Source organism: Haemaphysalis longicornis, unplaced genomic scaffold, assembly GCF_048455015.1.
Source record: "Haemaphysalis longicornis isolate Haplotype H1 unplaced genomic scaffold, Haemaphysalis longicornis Haplotype H1 scaffold_5, whole genome shotgun sequence".
Lineage (NCBI taxonomy): Eukaryota > Metazoa > Arthropoda > Arachnida > Ixodida > Ixodidae > Haemaphysalis > Haemaphysalis longicornis.
Genome location: NW_027526385.1, coordinates 106,673,248 through 106,694,579, shown reverse-complemented (window position 1 = coordinate 106,694,579; position 21,332 = coordinate 106,673,248). Strand labels below are relative to the sequence as shown.

General features: G+C 47.5%; 1 protein-coding gene across 1 annotated transcript; it reads left to right on the top strand.

The window, feature by feature from the left end:
- The first annotated feature begins 78 nt into the window (after positions 1–78).
- LOC144138667 (mitochondrial thiamine pyrophosphate carrier-like) lies at positions 79–21,309 on the top strand. The gene is made up of 6 exons (XM_077671055.1): positions 79–358; positions 839–994; positions 6,172–6,351; positions 9,201–9,384; positions 15,244–15,335; positions 19,293–21,309. Exons 1-6 carry the CDS (start codon positions 233–235, stop codon positions 19,530–19,532), a joined length of 978 nt encoding a protein of 325 aa, XP_077527181.1. The 5' UTR covers positions 79–232; the 3' UTR covers positions 19,533–21,309.
- Positions 21,310–21,332: the final 23 nt, after the last annotated feature.

Below are 21,332 nucleotides of genomic sequence, written 5' to 3'. Positions count from 1 at the left end.
TTTAAATTTTGCTAGCCGTGCTCCGTTGCTCGGTTGGCGTCGCCGCCAGGGCACCGTCGCTATGACAACGGCCATTCAACGACGCGAGTTGCCCAGCATGGCGGCCGGCAGGTACGAGGTGTTCGCGTGTTCGAACGGCGCATCGCCACCCGACTGACCTTCCAGACGCGGAATCCTTTTTGGGGCGTAGCTGCACGTTCGCGACCAAAGAACGCATCGATGCCCGCTTTAGATGACCGGACACGCGGGCGGAAAGGACGATCTCGGGAACGTCGATCACATGGTCGCCGGCGCGATCAGCGGATTTTTCACGCGCTTCGTTTGCCAGCCCTTCGATGTCGTCAAAATTCGATTCCAGGTGAGTTTACGTGAACGTAACGCCACGTTACAGTGTTAGAAATTCACTTGCTTTTTTTTACCCTGCATTCCGTTGCGCACGATCTCGGATTTCAAAGCAGAGCGGTAGCGAAACGCAGCGATCGCGACGGGTTGCACGCGCCTTGAAGGTCAAATCGAACCTTTAAAAGCCCGAGTTGGGAAGGTAGAACGGATTTTCAATCATGTTCTCGTTATATTGTGAGATGAAAAAGCTTCTGCTTAGCCGAAGCGTCGTTTACACGAACTCACAACGGTGCAACGAGCGCGGAGATCGCGCGTTCCACCACATGGTCGGGCGAATGTATGCATATCGGGGACGGACGCACGCGTTTATCTAAGGTCGTTGCGCCGGCTGATGCCGATAAGCTGTGACACATATATGACGTAAACATGCGCGCGAATTACGGTGTTCTTCGACTTCGAAAACGCTTGACTCGGACGTGTGTTTTGTCGGTCGCAGCTACAGCTGGACCCGATCAAGGCGTCCCACCCGACTGCCAAGTACAAGGGGGTCTGGCGCGGTACGCTATGCATTCTTCGCGAGGAAGGCGTCGCAGCATTCTGGAAAGGCCACGTTCCCGCCCAGATGCTGTCCGTCGTCTACGGAGGAGTTCAGGTGAGCGGGGAAGTCTGCGTTTCTTCCGACTGTTTTCCCCAGCGCGCCGTGTGTCAACAAACGGCGCATCCCACTGCGTTGTTTCCGACAGCTGACCTTGGCGGCACCGTAGCGGAGGGGATGTTCCGTTCGCCTTACAGCTCTTCAAAGCTCGGACGACGGTGCGTCGTTGGCGCCTTTCATAACACGGTTGGAGACGCACGCGACGTGCAGAAGACGTGCATCTGATTATCCTAACACGGCTGGAGACGCACGCGACGTGCAGAAGACGTGCATCTGATTATTTCTTTTCCAGAAGCTTTCATTGGCTCAACTTTGGCGACCGTGCGCGAAAACGCTCTGCAGGAAAGCCAACTTTGCGCAGTTGATTTCACGAAACAATGATGATAAGCAAAGGCGTATCAAGCACCTCAAAAGAAAAAAAAAACGCTTCCGGTGGTCGGAATCGAACCTGGGTCCTTGGCGTTCTAAAGCCGACGGCTATCCAATTGCGCCCATTTATCAGATTTATTTACTAAAGCACGAAGGTGGCGTCATTTGATACTATTCAGAGATCATTCAGCATGTCATGGCCATGCTAGTGTTAAAGTGATGCAGTGGGGTGGAACCAGAGGTATCAGTACGTTCTCTATCATGTCTATCATGTTTGTTGGTAGTGGCTTTTATTGGTGGCATTCACACCTGTTGATTGATTGGAAGGTTTAACGTGTCGACACAACGCAGGCGATGAGGCACGCCGTAGTGGAGGGCTGCTTATTCATTTTGACCACCTGGGGATCTTTAACGTGCACCGAAATCTTGTACACACAGGCATTTTTGGTTTTCGCCTCCATCAGAAAAGTGACCGCCACGGCCGGGAATCGAACCCGCATCCTCGTGCTCAGCAGCGCAACGCCCTAGCCACTGAGCCACCGCGGCGGGTCATTCACACCTGTGATGTCGTAAGGGAGTTTAAGGATTTGCTGGTTGGCCAGCCTTATTGCATCTGTTTACGTTATCATTTAGCTTATTACTCTGGTGGAACGATATTTCGAATGAAAGAAACTTGCACTTTGTCTTTATGGTCCCTTGAAGCACATGATAGCGTCTCTCAATGTTTCTACTCCTACTTCTTTTTATACATAGTGTCTGAAAGGGGTCAGTGTGGCAGTTTGAATGGGCCCGAACGCGATAAGTGTAGGAATAAGTTCTCAACTACAATTTAAGTGCTGTCTAGGTAATAATTCGTTTGCCTGAAACCGGAATAAGCGCTCGGGTGAGGTAACATTTCCGTCGAATTTTCCGGCAACTGGCTTATTTGCCGTGACCGACTTCGAATTACTGGCCTCTTATTCTTAAGCGGGAACTTATACGTACGGGTGCAGCAAAACACGGCCCCTGGTGTGAGACTTCTTGTTGGAAGACTTGAAACGTTCCCTACCTAAAGCCGTCTGACGATCTGTCTAGTCTGAAACATGTGTGCACTCTTACAAAATGTATGCACACAGTAATGAAGAATAGAATACTGGCTTATAGTTTTCCTAAAGTGTTGGCTTTCTACACAGGGCTAGGCTTTGCGGTTTGCTCCAAATTGTGGATTTCTTCCTAAGTTACAGATGTTGCTGTGCTGACGGAAGTGGTAGAAAGAAGGGGTTGCCTGCCTAGTGTTTGAGATTTAGGCACATATTCGGGGTACTTCAAGGGGTCACCTGGATCCTTGGGGCCAAAAAATTGCCTAAAAAAAGCATTTTTTTAGGTATCACTTTTTTCTTGATTTGCACAGTTTTTCCTCCGAAAATTCTGTACGTGGAACAGTACCAGGTACTTATAAAAGCCACAGAGGCTTGATTTCAACAAAGACATAATTATTTTCTCATAATTCCCGACTTTTTTGCCGCGAGTGGTATGGCAATGATAATATATTCTCGAGAGGTACATCCCAGCGTGTAGCGCAGCTAGGAAGATCATCTTTTGCACTGTGAAGCTGAATGTTTAAAAACCATGCAACATGGGAAGCAAATTTTGCATTTTGTGTCTCAGTAGTTGTTTAATTAGCATTACTTTTAATTGGTTAGCAGGAGGAGTTCAAACTTAGACGTTAGATTGATGTGAACGTGTATGTGATTGCAAAACAAAAAAACTGCTTCCCATATTTCCTTCTACACAACTTCTGGTATCTATTCATGTCTTGCTGGTAATCTTTTGTTTGATAGTTTTTTCCTATTGTTCTCAAGAACAATCAAGGGAATTTTTTAACTAACTCGGAAACTAGTTATCCCTCATCAAAACTAATTAGATATTTGAAATCAGCCAAAAAAAAACTGAACAAGCCCATGAAGTTTCGTCCAAATTGGTTGGAAAACAAAAAAAAAAAAAGTGTTCAAGACCAGTGTGCCCCCTTAAGGCCTCAGTTATACTCCAGCCCCTCGTCACGGCGCTCGCTTTATAGCTCAGGAGTAGCTTCAGTGTCTCCTGCTCCAAATTCAGACCACCTATTTTTAGGGGGAAAGTCGTAAGTGCCCCATTGTGTGAAAAACTGGCATTGCTGTTGTCCGAGGAAATGGTCGCTGTTGTAAGGATCTAATAAAAACCGCACTTCAGTTCGTATCAGAATCGAACCTAGGTCTATAGAGTAGGAGCCGAGTGCGTTGCGATTGTGCTGCATGTGCGCATTGTCAGCGGTTGAACGACCGTTAATTCAGTTTGTGCGGTGCTGATGTCACATCGTGTGACAGGGCACATGACGTCATGTGAATGGAACAGCTGCATGCCAGCCATGGAGATCCCTGTTTCGGGGGAAATGTCTGTCGAAGTAATTTGTGCCAAAAGGCAAACAAACGACAGATGTTCAAACATAATGTCAGAGTAAAAGAAGATTTTAGTAAGTGTCGCCAGGGAAAGCCTTGATGCTTTCACCTACGAAGCACGTAAGCAGACTTAATTGCCTCGAAGAATTTTTTTTCCCTTCTTTTGGAGGGATTGACGCTGTAAACATTTTGTGGCAACCCCCAACCGAGCTTGTGTGGGAGACACCAACCTGCAACATAAAGTTTTTCGTGATGGAAAAAAAGCAGCGCAAAGACGGCGAACTAGAAAAAGAAGGGAGTTCATTGGCTTTGCGCTGTTTTATTTTTTTTTTTTTGACCATGAACAAGTACGAACTAGCCAAATTGACAGTCCTTCTGCTGCAAAATAAACTCTGGCTGCAGCCATTTGACGAGCTCACGGGCTTCACTGCTGTGATTGGCTTGTGTGGGTGACGGTTGTCGATTTATTCATAACCCAGTGCCGTTTGCAGCACTAGACGGAAACAAAGTGAAAAGTCACTGACCTTCCACTCTGTGACGAAGGATTGCCAGCAGAGTTAGCCGCAGCCCAAATAGTGCGCAAAACAAACACGTTGCTTGTAATTTACTATTGAGCACACTTCCTAGTTAATTAGCTGAATGAAACTTGGAAGAATTAGAGCTTTCTTTTCCAGTGAACAGAGACATGGGGCTGTTTGTGTCCCTCTCATAGAAGCCCAATGTTATATTGATCGCAGACTGAAATTCCACAGTATCTACAACCTCACTGTGAAGTAACTAATTATGAAAAGTGGATGAAACTGGGCGTAATGTTGGAGTCGTCGCAGTGCTCAGTCGTCATATAATTTTTGGGGGGATAGTTTCGATCAAACAAGAGTTACAGCCAATTTTGTAACCACATTCCCTGCATTGATGGTCATGTAATGACGGCAGACAGGAAATGTGGAATGTTTACAACTTCGTTCTCAGCTAACCATGATGAATAAATGAATCTCGGGCTGATGGTGGAGTCATCGCAGCGACCAGTTTGTCTTCTTTTTTTTTTTTTTTTTCAAGATACCTAAGTTAGATGAAATCTTTAAGAGCATTCATCATAAAGCTGGCTTTGCCGCAAGATTAAATTTTGTCGACATTAGCTTTTCTACGTACCCTGTTGATGCCCGCAGTTTTGGTAAGAACCTAGCCTGTAACAGCTTTGCTCTAAAATGCTAAAATCCAGAGGGCAACCCTTCGCTATATGAAATCTCTATGCTTCCCACAATAACCCATCATGCATTTGGAACGTGCAGTGGAAGGTAATGGTGTAAGGAGTAACACCATCTTCCGTATCCCTTATTCATCGCTGTGAGGTGCAGTCCGTATCGAAATCTTCCCCCTTCTTGCTACTGCAGTATTTGTAGGCTTTCCTATCAACTCGGAGAGGCGTGATGCAGGGTAGGTAGAGAGCTCTTTGCTTGTGCATACAGGTTGGCTGCTTTGAATAGTAATTAGGTGACCACCGACTCCAGTAAGTTGGCACCCTGCATTACCCAAAGCATACCTGGGATACCAACTGTTTGCTCATTTTGATTTCTGTCACCTTAAACTTTGTTCATTATCTGGTCCTACGAGCAAGCAGTGCAAGGTTTCCATGCACAGGTGACACGCTCCTTTGTTCTTGTTGTGTGGTTTGTGATTAGAGAGAGAGAGAGAGAGAAAACTTTATGGAGAGAACCAAAAGTGGTTCAGACTACAGGTCGTGTCCATCGAATGCTAACTTTTGCTCTAGTGCATTTTTGATTTACACTCTTTGTCAAGATTTTCTGGGCCAGCTCTAAGCCGTCTCGACCACAAAGAGTTCAAAGAATAAGCTTTACCGGTAAATGCGTCAAAAATGTTTTATGACGGTAAGAAAAAAAGCTGTTTTCTGTAGCTTCCCGGCATAAAACGTTTCAGCCTCGCTCGGGGCGTAATTGAATTTTTTGCAGCCTGTGCAATTGAGAAAAGCCTGGCCTAGAAAATTTTTACGAAGACTGTACCTCACTAGAGCTAGATGCTTCTCAAAAGAGGAGACGAGAGTCAGATAGATACGACAGCCGCAGGGGTGTCCACAGGTCAAGTACACTTGGAGTAGTGTAAGGACATTCCAGTAGGACATTCTGCTGTTTGGGATGTCCACTGCAGTGACTAGAGGATGCTGTTAAGCTTTCTGTAAAATCAACGGTATCTTCAAATTATTCAGCGTATAGTAAGCCGAAGGACTTCGACTTTGCGTGCAGTTGTAGAGCTAGTCATGTGATTGTGAAGATTGAAATTGCTGAAATGTTCTACACTTATTCCAGTAATGATTCATCCGAAGGAAGCGTCATGTTGCCGTTGCACTGACCGGGGGGGTGGTTGCTGTGGGTGCAGTTCTCTTCGTGGGAGTACCTGACGCGGCGCCTTGAGGAGGGCCTGGGTCCCGGCCGGTGGCAGCAGTGGAACACGGGGGCCCACTTTGCGTGCGGCTTTGCCTCGGGCTGCATCGCCACGGCCGTGGCGCATCCCTTTGACGTCATCCGCACGCGGCTCGTGGCACAGATGGAGCCCAAGGTGGGTGGACGTCCTCCTATCCAGCCCCAAGGCGGGCTCTAGGCAGAGCTGTTCGAAATGCGAAGTTGCAAAGCTTCCTGAAAATAACTAGACAAGCATCGCTGGCCTAACGTCGCAAACACTGATGTTAACAGCAAAGCTGCCTGGCCTTCTTCCCTAATGGCGAGGCTAAGCTTCATAGATCTGAAAGCCAGCAGCAGATCGATTCCCATACGCACGCCAACTCTCACTGGTGACGGGCGGCTTCTTTTTCTGGAGAGTGCGCGACTTTACCCGTTTTCCAAACATTGAAGAAATGATTGCCAAGTGCACCTGTATGTATATGTGCGTTCCTGCATGCGTTCTCCATTTGGTCCACCCCTCTCCTTGGCTCCGCCTTTCTGCTCCCACATTACCACGCCTCGTCCCATGAAAGGCTCAACCAATAACAGCTTCGCTGCTAAAAGTAGTCCTTGGTGTCCCCTGCCTTGTCGTTTTGTAACAGACAGTGGGAGTGGCCTGCCGTCTGTCAAGAGAAAGTTGAAGTAATAATCAGCTGCTCACGGCTGTTTCTGTCTAGCCACAGTGGAAATGCCGTGGAGGCATTGGGGAACATTCGTCATTCAGTCTATCCTTACTTGAAAAACAAGTATTATTGCGCAAGTGGTGGGGTTAAAGGCAGTGGCCGAGGCGTTGTGCTACTGAGCGCAAGGACACAGGTTCAGTATGGTCGTGGTGGCCACTTTTCAGATCAAGGCAAGAAGCAAAAACTGGTGCGCACGTTGAGGGATCCCCAGGGGGTCAAAATTAACCTGGAGCCCTCCCGTATGGCATGCCTCATAGTCCAAGAGCAGCTATGGCACGTAAACCCCATAATTTGGAGTTTTTGTAATGAATGTTCAGCAAAGTTCGGTTTTCATAACCTTGATGCTACGATGACACGCCTTGTTAGAAGGGGGGTGGTATGCACATGGGGCTGAGATTCGAAAACACTTTCACTAACGGCGTATATTATCGAGGCAGTGTGGTTGTAGGTTTTCATGTGATTTAATTTTTTCTAATCGTTCAGCAGAGTGGCTGTGAACACCGTGGTAAAAAGACTGCTGCTGCTTTTTTTTTCTTTTTTTTTTTTTTGCCATGGAATGTTGGGTGCCTGACCCTAAGGGAATATTTGTCCTTGTTGTCCAAGTCATGGCGACCTGTTTCTCACTTTCGGAGATGACCCACTCCTGGTAAAAGTCACGATGGAGACATAAAGACAGGGAGAGAGAGAGAGCACGTATTTTTAGTCCACTCTTTGTTGGAAAAAGAGTTCAGATCAAGGTGTCCTTGACAGACAGGCCAATAGTCCTCATGAGTGGGAAGATGAGCACTGAACGGTAAAAGACAACGATGAGAAACGTTAATGGCAATAGAGAGATTCTGCTGTAACAGTTCCGTACTTTTCTCGACACTGTAACCAGCACCGTCCAGTCCCCCTACTCCCTCTTTTCTGTTGCAGCACTTGCTGCGAAAGCATTTACAGAGACTGCCATCTGTGTTTTCTGCTTTGTAGGTGAAGCCTGTCTTGTGGCCCAAACAAAAGACACCTGTGCTTAGAAGTCGCTGAGTTTTGCGTGGTCTTCTGTGACAGTTGTTGTTGTGCTTTCCAAAAACCTCGCATCTTTTCTGCACTAGAAGGTGTAGATTGCTGAAGCAAGGAGAACACTGCACTTGTACGGTGCCAAGGCTTAGCTGAGAAGAGCAAGGCGGTGTCTGTAGCTACGGAAGAGTGAACAAAGTGGCGAGCATTCACGGTGGTGTGTCCGCTGCACTGCTGGGTTGCACATGCACCTGTGTGGGACTATTGTGCAATGTGTGACGGTGCGGGTGTTGGATCGCTGTTTTTACAGGGTGTAGTTGTTCCAGTGCGACCCACATGGCAACTTGCTTAGCGTGAAATGCGAAAATGCGGGGTTAATTTCTCTTTCAAAGGTATCAGACTAAACGTGCACGAACAAATGCATGAAGTACATTTTCCACTGCTTACGCAGATTCAGCTGCTCTGAGTAGTACAGAATGCCTTATGATAGTAATAGGGGGGGTACTGTGGTGCATCTGCTTGCGGACATGGAAAAAAATGTTTGCCTCAGTGACGGGTGTTGTTTTTCTATGGTTAAAGAACATCCTTTTTTTTATTGCAGTTCTATTAATAGTCAGATTCTTTGGAATTATCATTGCACCAAGAGACAGTGCATTGTATCTTATTTGCGAACAAGAGCAGCTGACAGTCGTTAAATTTGCCACTTCGTCCAAGGTAGTTTGGGCACCGTGTGTGGCTTGTGCTATTCAATTGTGCTTCAGTTCCCGAACACTTCAATAAAAACAACCTCTAATTACTGGATTTTATGTACATCTGGCCTAAAAGAGTAAGAAATTTCTGGTAAAAGAGTAACAACGCATCACCTTTGCACTTGCTAAACGGGCAGCGCCCCCACTAGTACCAATCGCACAGAGCTAAATGGTGAGTGGGCGCACAATCCTGTTCTTCGTAAAAAGCAGCCTGCCACTGAGCTAGGTAGAGGGTAAGAGTGTGGTGTTACGTCTCGTAACACACAGTGGCTGATGGGTAGACAGTGCATCACGTCATGTGTCATGTCATGTCATGTCAATGTATCAATGGAGCAATGTGTCAATGCGTCACTTCAGTGTTGTGCATGTTTGCATGCACCCATTGGGTGTCATTGCATTCCATGTACTCTCCAATTCCTCGCGAAGAGGATTCAACCCCGATCGTAATCTTCCTGAGGAACTCTCTCCTCCTCCTCCTCCTCCTCCTCCCAGCGATACAGAGAGAGAGAGAGAGTGAGCGCCCCCTCTCCCCTGTGCAGACGTACCCTTCACTGGGGCAGGCGGTGGTGTGCATGTGGCGGCAGGAGGGCGGGCGGGCCTTCTACCGCGGCCTGCTGCCCACCCTGCTGCAGATTGGGCCCCTGTCCGGCTTCCAGTTTGCCTTCTACCACGGCTTCCTCCAGCTCTGGGAGATGATGCTCCACCCCGAGAGCCACGTCACCGGTGAGAAGGTCACTGCTCTCCAAAGCAGGCTAGTCACCACATTGGCCTTGCAGACGTCGCAGTGCGCGTCAAAACCATGTTCAGTGGAACCTCGGCTATACGTCCCTGGGTTTTACAACAACCGGGCTTTTACGACAGGCTAGTTGAGTTCCAGGAAAGTCCCTGTAGAAGCAATGCATTAGAAACCTCAGTTATCCACCACAATTTTCATGCCTGACCGCATTACCCGACGACCCACGCAAAGCGCGCTACCGACAGGTGAATGAAATGAAAGTTCTGCCGGTCTGTTCCACGGACCTTGAGCCCGCTCAACTGGTTCTCTTCGACATAGCTTTCTTCTCCGTCTTATCTTTCAAATCTCTCCCCTCTAGTAGCTGCCTGCTCCTCTGCACAATTGCTTTCCCCTTCTCCTTGCTAGCATCTCTTCTTGTCTTGTTGTGCAGCGGTCGCTAGGGCAGTGTTTGTTTCACCCACTCAGCAGCGAATTGAGAACAAGATTACACTGACACGCTGAGCCTTGTGGTCTCTCTACCTCACAATATGCACACCCCTAGCATCGAACAAGGCATGCACACTGCGAGGAACCACCGTGGGTTTTAGCTAGGTGAGCATGCTCACGATACTGAAACGCCATCGTGCCAACTCAATACCGCCTCTATTGGGCAGGGGAAGTAGGGGGCGACACAAGAATATGCCCAGCGTACGAAGAGAAGATGTTTATTTTACGCCAACATCCCAGCTACACGGTTTACATGTACGTACTTCCTTTTAGGGGAAAGGGGTGATGGGGCACCACGCGCAAGTATGCGTGCCGTCAGTGCGGAGAGCCACTGGGCTCTTTGGTCAGGGAAAAATCCAGTGCGCAGCTTGTGTGCGTGCGTCGCTATGCTGGCCAGATCAGCTCGCAGCGGCGCGGGAAATGCGGCCCGTTCGCTCACAGGCGCGTACCGCACGGCGTGATTGTCAAGTGTTAGCATCAGCCTACATATAAGCTAAAGTCGGGTCGGAGCAACAGGAGTGACCTAAGGCATGAGCCAGCAGCCAGAGGGGCTGGCGGGCTTTCGCCAGCGCAACAGGGCTGCCGCCAGTTGGTAAAGTAAGCGTCACATGCCTTCGGCCAACGCCTTTAGCGTCCTGGAAGCGTCTCCCCGAACGGACCCCTGCGCAGGGTGCATTTGCGTCCCGGCAAGAGGGGGGTTCGGGAATCATTCAAACAGGCCAATGAGGTGAGGCTAGCCCCAATACCAGGGCGGAGCGGCCGTCAGGCTGACAATGTTTTATCGCCACAACGGTTGCTACAGCCTTCACCTCAGGTATGAGCTTGAGAAGTCTTCTTGGCTTTACACAGTGGTGCCGAGACGAGCCAACATTTCGTGGATAGAGGAGAAAAGCACTGCGTAACGGCACAAACCTAGTGATTGCGAAATGGCTCCGACCCCAGGATCCCCTCAGGCTTCCACATATGTTCATAGTGATTGCGTGTGCCACGATTTGCACTGACCAGCGAGAAACTGGCAGTGGACTGCTGTAAAAGGTTTGTTTTCATACTGCATGATTGGCACCTGCACTCCATTATTCTTTTCGCATTGACGTTTTTTAGTGGTTTGGGTTTTTGAGCCCGTCAGAGCATTAGTTTGTAGTTTACATTCAACTTTTCTCCAATTGCATCGTGTGAAACTGTATTTACATATAAGCGTAATTGCCGTTTAGATTTCACAACTCTCGCATCTAAAAATGCTTTTTCACGGTCCAGAGAAAGTCGTATATTCGAGGTTCTACTGCAGTGAGCTGTCGCAAAGATTACCCAGGCAAATGGTACAGCCCCTCTCACTTCTTCTATCACACTCGGAGCCGCTTTTTGTGAAAACTAGTACAACTTCTTAATCAGCTGCCACTGCTGCCTGGTCATGTTTTGACCGTTACCAGAAAACTATTTTTTGCATTATGTCCTTCTGTCGTCACATTTCATGTTGCTCTTGCACTCGCAAAAAACACACACGGACTCACTATGACTGCTCATCCATGTCTTTTCGAAGTCCTAGAACATGGCAATGCTTCAACAGAGCACGATGGCAAGTTTTAAATACAACATGAGCTTTTGCAGTATGCAAAGGCATGGTCACTGAGAGAACAATGTATCACCTGGTCATCCTGGCACTGGTTCTGCTTTTGTGGCTCAGCGAAGGAAATGAGAATGAGAGTCGGTTGGTGGTTGGTGAAAAATTAAGACTGGGAAGTTTTCAGTGGCTTGTTCTAATTTCCATGATAATATAAGAGGGCACATTTCTATGTATCCAATGACAGTTGCGTTGAGTTTTTAACCTAGCTGAGGCTTGATAGAAGTTTTGAGTGTTTGAACATGCGTGGGGGTGTGGAGAATAGGGAAAGCTACTGCTTCAATATTACGTTAAAAATGGCAACTTTTATTCAGTTTGTTGTCTCAGCAAGGCTCATAGCGTGCAGCTGTTTACCCGTTCCTCCTTTTTTTTGCTCATGAAGGCGCTATATAGCATTTGAATACTGGCACGGTTGTTTAATTTGGAAGCATTCTTTAGGGAGCGCACAGCAAGGTCTGCACGTAACGCTAAACTTTAACACCTTGTATCTGCACGCCAGTACAGAAGTGACGAAGTAAAGAAAATTAATCATAATACAGTAGAACCTCGTTACAAGAGACACTGCTACAAGAGACACTTGGTTACAAGAGACATTTGAAAATGGTTTGGTTGGTTTTCCTGTGTTCACCATGTTAGCGACATTGCCAAGAAGAGACGTGATTACTAAGGACAACTAAATTCTTCACTATTTAGAAGAGACACGATGAAAGGGGGACCTTATATGAAGGACCTTGTGGCAAACTGCCCTGAAGATGAAGCTTGGGTATGCATCCAAAAGACTGCAGAGGTTCCAGAAACTTTTGAGGAGTTTGTGTCTGCAGATGAGGACTTTGTGTGTTTGTGGAGCCTACAGATCGTGCGATCCTCACGCAAGTAAATGGTGCTCTAGAGGATGAACCAGAGAACGAGAATGATGACGAGGGTATTGTGGGAGAGAAAGTGTGGGCAGTTTACCTGCAAAAGTGCTTTACCTACAAAAGTTGGGAATGAAGCTAATATAATCTGCAGGCTCTAAAACCACTGTGAAAGACTTTCTTAAGCTGTAGTGAAAATTTTTTTTGTCGACCTGTCTGATTAATTGATTTATAACAAAGTGGTCATGTTCGACTCCGCACTGTTTTCAGAATTTTTGGGTTACAAGAGACCTTGGTTACAAGAGACATGTTTCTCGGGTCCCTTGAGTGTCTCTTGTAACGAGGTTTTGCTGTAGTGTAAATATAGATGATTGAAGCTTTCAAATCAACTAGAGACAATTGAACCGAAAAATTACTTGAGCAGAAAGAACCATTCTCTTCAAGCCAACGTAGAAGCTTTCTTTTCCGCGCTGCATGTGTGTGTGCAGAGAAGCCTGCTGTGGGGCCGCACTGCATGAAAAAAAAAAAAATGAGTGACTGTTTGGTGGATGTTATAATAGTATAACAATAATGCGTGATCGATTACTTTAAACAAAGTATTGGTGACATTGCCTCGTCAAGGCCTTAACAAAAATAACAGAACGAAAGCGGAAAAATATTTAAGATGGGTTCGTAGCAGTCAGATTTGGTGAGGCGTGTTCCTCCAGTGCCACCGAGCAAACGTGGGGTCGCTGGAACAGAAGTGCAGTAAGAACGCTTACTGATTAGTAGGAAATTCTCAAATTGTACACAATTCTTTTGTTGTATTTCTCCCCCTTTGTTTCAGAAAGTACCGTATTTACTCGCGTAATCCTCGCACTCGCGTAATCCTCGCACCCTTAATGTGGGCCACCAAAACTTAGATTTTTTGGTTCCTCGCATAATCCTCGCACCCCCAACTTTGCAGCGGCGAAAGTTGCCTGCTCGCGAAACCCGCACGGTGCACGCGCTCTCGAACGCGCGCCCTCCCCCGCCGCCTCTCCGTTCGGCGGAGAGCGCTGTGTATCCAAGGCCATCCAGGCGCCCTAACAACCTGCATCATGGCTACTCCCTAATAGGCGCCTTAACGCGCTACTCACACCGTCCTTGAGCCGGTTTCGCGTGCGCGCAACTAGACTGCGTTCGCGCAGCCCGCTGTCGTGTCATCGTCGTGGTGCCGTCGTTGAGCAGCAGCAGTCAGTGAGTCACTCGCGTCAATGGTGGATAGCTCGCTGCCATTTTGAGAACTTTTTGGTCTCTTTGTTTTGCGCTTGGTGCCGCTTCGCCATGGGGAAGAACGCCAGCTACACTGCCGCTTTCAAATTGAAAGCGATAGCAAAATCCTCCCTGTTCTGTGGCGATAGAGTACGCGATCGAACACGGCAACCGCGCCGCGGGCAGGCACTACGGCGTCACCGACTTCAACGTGCGTTACTGGGGTAGGGCACGCACATGACGACGACGAGATGACGAGATAGGGCGCGCGCCAGAAAGCAAAGGCGGCGATTTCATGATCGCTGATCGACGGGAGACTGTTTACGTTGTAAATAATAAAATAAAAAGAAATAGCTGCTGTTGGCAACACTGACCTTACATATACAAAAAACGACCGCTACATTTAGCGGAATCGGCAGGAGGTAAATTGGCAGCACTGTGCACCGAATTTTTTTTACCCGCCTAATTCTCGCACTCCTAACTTCGCATTTACTTTTCCGAAAAAAAAAGTGCGAGGATTATGCGAGTAAATACGGTAATACTCAATGCAAAATCAACACTGGCTCAAAAGGCATCCTCACAGCTGTACTCTGTTCAAAATTCCACTTAATAAAATTTCATACATCTTAAAGGAGCACTGACACGAAAATTTCATGTTCCACTTTTATTGTTTTTATCGATGCTTAATGGTCTGGCGAACCCGAAACAGCCCTTCAAATACTTCAGCGCGCGATAGTTAATTACATTGAACGGCCTGAAAATCGTTTGTATCAAATTCCCGCGCTTTCATCCCGAACGGCGCATATGACAGACTCCCGACAGACGTCACCGCTTTGTGCGGACGTCACCGGCGCCCGCTTGAGAGGGTGTTGCGCCCGCTCGCCGCTCGTGGGGTCGCGCGCGTGAAGGGACGTCACGAGTTTTTGACGAGCGCTGTCGCGTCACTTCTTTTCCGCTCTTGGATTGACGTCACGCTGATGTCCATTTGCTGAGTGCCGCTCCGCGCGCTGCTCCGTCGGCGCGATAAATGAGATCCAATTGAACTACGTTCTTCGCGTCGCAGGCCGCTCATATTTCAGCCAGGGTATTATGTTGAGTGAAGGAAGCGAACTGTGCAATAATATTAACGCCGAAAATTGGTGTCAGTGCTCCTTTAACAAGTACACATTACGTAATACACAGATGGTAGTCCTGCTGACACAGTACAGAGCTAAGACAGATGTGACAGATGGCTTCTACCTGACTTACAAAAACTTTTTTTTAGCTCTTAATGCATCAATTTTGCGTTGGCAGACTAGGTGTAAGTGAAGATACTTGAATGAAGTCCGCTGGAAGATAAAACTTGTGCAGGCTTCTCTCTTCCACATTGTTAAACCTAGTCCATTTTCCTCCTTTCTCACAGTACAGGTTTCCGCCAAGTTAAATGAGTCCATCTTAGAATCTGCATTTCTGGTGGGTTTCTTCCCACCGAAGAAATTGGTCTTTTTATTGTATTTTTTTAGGCCAGCAAAGTTGCATAATAAAGGCTAACTGTCGTTTAGTTGATTTTTTTCAGCTTTAGTGCAACCTGCTTCTTTCATCACTAAACTGGAGGCCAGTTTGCTTACCACTGAGTTTGAGCCCGTCCTCTGCCGCCTTCTTTCTGCCTTGGCCAGGGTTAAGCCAGAGCGCGGCGTGCGGTGCCCTGGCTGGTTTTGTGTCCAAGACACTTGTCTACCCTCTGGACCTGATCAAGAAGAGACTTCAGGTAGGTGCTTGCGGTAATTCACTTGCTTGTCCATTCGGCCATAATTGGTGTTTTCCTGAATGCGGTGCTTGAGCTGAGAGATTGGAGGGTGAAAGAGAAAGAGCTGTGATATGTTCTTTGTTGTTGTAAAGGGGCGGTGAAGACAAAATACAACTCTGTTCGGTTCGAAAGAACTGAACTGAACTGAACTCTGGTAGCTCACTCAGCTTCAGTCCAGCCACGAGACGTGTTTTCTAAGTGAGAAAATTCAAAATATAACTTTCAAATGCGTAACTCTCGTAACTTTTGCATAACCGTGACGGGATATGGACCGGAGTGTGATGCAATAGAGGCCAGCAGTAAAAACAGAGCTATCGGTGTGTTAACTGTGCGGGCTTAGTGGGACTAAGGGGGCCGGGGGTTGGGGGGAAGGGGGATGCAGGGGGTTTCACCACGCCCGCGAAATTCCCCTACCAATATGCCCCAGAGAGATTCGCGACGTCCGCGAGGGGTACGCCGTGATGGGTTCGGCTCACCGACAAAGGCAACGACAGGCTCTAAATGGCCAGGACGGACCAGGAGGTTTATTCACTGAAAGGTGCGGCGCATAATGAATACCAAGGCAAGGTTAAGAACTACGCTGTATCGGTGCGTACCTCAAGGCCCCGCCCAAACGGGCGGCTTTTGCCGAGGTTGCACATGGGCCACTCGCGAGGTAGCAGTAGGCCTGCCTCGCACGTTCGACCAGGGTCAAAAGCAGGCCCTGACTGAGCGACACGGCAGCAGTGGAAAGGGGACGGGCAGCACCCCCGTTCTCCGCCTCCTCTCCAAGAGCACGAGAGCCAAAAGAGGCAGCGAAGTGCGTGTATCACGCTCATAAGGCATGAGGGAAAGGAGGCTGGCTCCCGGGCGAGGAGGAGTGACAGCGGCGGCAGGGTGATTGGTGCCCGCCGGCGTGTCGGCCCGCGAGATGACGTCACGTGTGCAGGAAAGTGCGCCCATTTGAACACCACTCTCGTGGGGAGAGAGTGAGGGGATCCAGAGGATCCCCACATCTGCACGTTAGCATTCAAGTGATGTGATCAAACAGAGCTATAGAGGCCCAACCACAACTGCATGGTCATGTGCCTTGGTGGTGGCTAGGGTCAGCTGCCCCCAATTGCACAGACAAGATTCTGTGATGTCATAGAGAAATTGCCAGAAAGTGGCCAGGGAGTGGCCACAGCTTCACGAATTCCCCTAACATCTCGGTTGTTTGTTTGAAGTTTGTGATAAAATTGGTATCTCTGTTATTGGGACAAAGCAGTACCTTTAATGAACCAAACGTGTATTTTGTCTTCGCAGCCCCTTAATTCTGTCGTGATCGCAGAAAAATGGCCACTTTTGAGTGCCTCCAGAAACCTTTTTTTTTTTTTCTCTTGAGCTCCTGGACACATTTAGCATTGCTATGCATGAAATTGTAGCTTACAGATTTGTCTTTCAGACACGTAACAGTAGTTTTGTGAACGATGTAAGTATTGAGAGTTTATTGGTCAACGAAACAAAACAAATGCACAAAAAGGGAGTGACGAGGGTGGTGAATTCAATATTAACACGCATAATGCAAAAGCGTTGTGCACAATTTCTTGTTCATACACTTTGCCCGTGTAACTGCTAAGCATGCGTGTCCTAAGCATGCTAAGGACACGCATGCTAAGCATGCGTGTCATAGGCTTGAGCCTATGTCATCAAGTCATATTGGGATACTGAGCTTCGAATATAAGGCGGAGTATGACTTTGAGACCGCACATTTTGGAAAAAAACTTCGCCTTATATTCGAATAAATACGGTATTTACTCTGCCAACACATTCGAGTTACACATTCAGAAAGCATCTTTTGGTTAACGAGTTTTGGTACAGAAGGCTCAGGAAAGACTGGCACCCCTTGGTGTAAAGGTCGTGGCATTTCATGTCACTCCTGACTGACCCCAGGGGCAGTTTCAAAAGTAAAATTTTAATAACGCATTTTATTATATCAAAAATCTTCGATAAACAGGCCAGTAATGTTTCCAGCAATAAAAAAAAAATGTCGAAGTATAGTCTGGTCCACTTAATATTATTATTATAAAGTTATTAAAGTGCCATGAAAATTCCAGCATTATAACGAATAATTGTTATAAGCGAGTTGCGAAAAAAAAGGACAGTACAGAGATCAAAACATTTTATTTGCATGCAAGCGAGGTAATACTACTACTACTACTTATTTTCAGGGAAGGAGCCATAGTCGGTCAGCTTTGTTTGCTGCACGCGAAGATGGCACACATCTTTCTCAAGAGCATCTATAGCTGTTTCACCTAGCTGAGTGCAAGGTCCTTGGCGGAAACGAAGTCCCTGAGGGACTGTGTCATGTGTTGGGCCTCCGGCGAAGACACTACTTGGGTAGGCTGCGCAACCAAGTCGTCAGAGTCATCACTGTCACCGCTGTTCGCAGCACGTATCTGCGCAACGATCGCCTCATCAGTGGGGCACTCGGATGTTTCCAAAAGGCGTCCCTTCCGCAGAAATACAGAGGCAGTTGAAGAGGCACCCAGTCAAATTCAAAGTCGCATGCAGCGCAAAGCTGACCCGATACTGGCGCGAAGTTCGAGGTGCTGTTGGCAAGAGCGTCTGCACCAGCACCGCAGGCAAGGCCATGGCGGGTGGTGGATCTGCGTTGTAATGCGGTAGCTCTTGTCGGTCAAGGTTGCGCCGCTGCAGAGCACTTGGAAAATCGTACTGCCCATCCTCGCGGACCTCTACCTGGATGCGGAGGAAGTCCAGAAGTTCGTTCATTTGCTTGACATTTTCCGACGAGCTGCTATCTCGCTCACTTGCCTCACCCTTTCCAACGAGCTTGCTGTTTCGTCTGACGAGGATGCCTCCTTGACCCTTTGCTGGTACAAGATCCCAAGGTCGGGTGGCAGGGCTTTCATTGGTACATGATGGAGAACCACCGCATACTCTGTTACCGCTACCCCCAGACCTTTCAACGCATTTACACTAGCACCACTAAATAAGCTACGCTTAAGAGTACCGCCACTTTGTGCACCCGGAAGCATCTGGGGGCCATTTTGTTTCTGGCTTGCAGTGTTGCCATCTCTCCGAACGAAACCGCCGCCGGTTGTGACGGGCAGAGTGCGACCGGCTGCTCTAGCGTCCGCACAGCAGAGAGAGAGAGAGACAGGAGAGGCGCCCAGAAACAAAATGACTGCACCCGTATGTAAACACCAATGAAAATCCTGGCGGCATATAACATTGAGAGAAAAGAGTGCCGATACTCTAAAATCCTTTATTTAGTGATACTAGTTTACTCGGAGGGATATCTGGTTGTAGAGGCCTCGGAGTTTTTCGACATCCGCAGAGCTTCGCACAGGGGACAAGGCGAGCAAGCTATCAATGTAGTCCTCGACAAGCATGTCGGCCCAGCCAAATTGAACGGTGAGGGTGCTTATTGCCACATCGTAGTTGGCCTCCGCGAATTGGATACCTTCAGTCGTTGTCTTCGCTTTGACCGTCAAGTAGGATGTCAAGTATACTTGAATTTCTCAGCACAGCAACCAGCGTCGCAAACTCAGTATCTGTAGTGCAAACTCGGCGTTTGTGCTCTCCACTTCAGGCACAGACAGCACGCAACAGGTCAAACCACAAACGGTGTGCACTGTTCTCAAAGGTCTATGTGGCCAATGCCAGGTGCTTGCTTCCGACGAGGTGTATGCTCACACGCGCTCGGTATTGTTTCGTGGTATTTTTTTGCGAGTGCCTGGCGTGGCGCCAGCCCACGCACAAGCCTGGACGACACCGGGCGCTTCTCACTAAGAGCACGCTCACATGCGCTCGGTATTTTTTTCTCTGTATTTTTTTTTCCTGGTAACGTTGGGCAGGGTAACCAAAAGCTCAAACAGCTCTGCTGTTAAAAATGCTGCCTTTGCTGAATCGAAAACCTCCCGTCCCGTTTTGCAGGTTCAGGGTTTCACGGCGGAGGGCGTGCGCTTTGGCCGCTACACGGGCTTTCTGCACTGCATCCGCTGCATCCTCCTCCAGGAAGGCGTGCAGGGCTACTTCAAGGGCTACCTTCCCAGCGCCCTCAAGGCTATGGCCACCACCTCGTGCTACTTTGCCTCGTACGAGGCTGCCTGCGAGATGATCCGCCTTCGACACGCCGCCCGCGATGACCCTTCCACACCTTACAAGCCTGTCTGATTGCGCCCTCCCATCTTACCTGTTGCCACCCCCCTCCCTCTTTCTTTACCTTGGTTCCTATCCTTGGTTTACCCCCCCCCCCCCCCTCCCCCGGTTTTTACATTTGTAAAAGGATCGCGTAGAGTTTGCGGACGTTGTTATCGCTGCGGTACGATACAATTGCTGTACAAAATGTATAGAGTGGTATCTGTAGCATTGAGGTCAGTGCGTTTTCTTTTGTTTTTCCTTCCTCTGTTCTTCGTTATTATTTCTAGATCGATGCCGGTTTTTTGTTTGTTTTTTCTCCTGTTCTGTGTTACTCGTTTCTATTAGTTGTGGGTAAGCCTTAGCTCTTGGTTGTTACAGTGGGCAATGAATTTGAGTTAACGCAACGGTGTAGTGGTCGCTTGTTTAGCGCCGTCGAGCCTGGATTTGTTGGGAATACAACATATTTATTCCACTTCTGTGTGTGTGTTAGGAATTCTAGGTCGCAATGTGCAGAACGTCACATGGCTGTGATCGCTGGGGTTTGCAGTGGCGTTAGCTAATATCCCTTGCAATAAAGATATGGATGGTGGTATAAAAAAGAATAAGAATGTGCCAAGACTGCACACGCTAGGCAGACGAGCAGGTGTGGAGAAACTTCACGCCACTCTTGAAAACATTAACTAGAAGTTTAAAAAATGAAAACGTTTACTCTGCCTAAAGGGTGTTCCCTAACTATTCAACGCAATTGTCTGAATTTTTGGGGGTTGATTTTGAGGCACTCACAAATTTTGTAAAGTGCTGGATACTATATTAAAAAAAAGCGAGATGTCACATGTACCCAGGTAAGGAAGGTTAAGAAAGAGATTTTTCAGAAGTTCTTCAGTAATATTTTACCAAGTTTAATATTACTTTGACCAATTACTGACCAAGTTTTATGCAACACTTGAATTGGTGTGTAACGTTTGTGAACTCCACACGATTCGTTTTCTTTTAATTTTCGGTTGCACAGTGTTGAGGAGTTGCTTTAATTCGAAATTAAGGTTGTGAGCAGCATCTTTCTTCTATTAATTTTTTTTTCATAATGCTTCTACGATGTAAACCTAATCTGGCAGAAAATGTGGCAATAAAACGCTTGCAAAATCTGGGTGCATAAAATCATCAGCTCTATTTGCAACTGCAGTTGTGTGTAAACTTTCCTCAGGCCTCTATGCAATAATAAGTTTACAATGAAACTTTTGTTTATTGCTGTTTAAATATTTCAAGTGCCGGGTGATATGTTGCAGTTAGTGTTTATTACAATGCGCGACAATCCGCATTTGCAGCCAAGGCCAAACCAATGCTGTCCAAGGCCACGCGTTTAGGCATTCCTGTTGTAGCTCTTTCAGTTAGCAATAGCTTCACTTAGTGCCTTGCAAGGTTGTTTTTTTTTTGTTGTTGTTTTGTTTTTTCCTCCTCGAATATCCGGAAGCCAGTGGTGCTTTTCTTGCCCCCAGCATTTCACGTGGGTAGCTGAGCTGAAATACAATTTTCCGGGGGTGTACAGGTCAGTAGTAGCCGCATTGTAGTTTTTTTTCTGTGTTAGCACACAGCCAACAATTCACAAAAATGTAAATGTAAGCAGATAGTGCTGCAGTCGATTCCACACAGCAGGCCCAAGCTGTTGAGGACGTGTTGTTTCTCTATAGCACCGTGTATAGCTTTGCTAAAATACTTTCCACGTCAAGGCGTTGTACTTCTTCCCTGTACAGAATCTAGTCGAGTGCATTCATCTTCTGTACATATGGTGGAATAAACTTGGATTTAGAAATTGTATGTGTCGTATGCATGAATAAG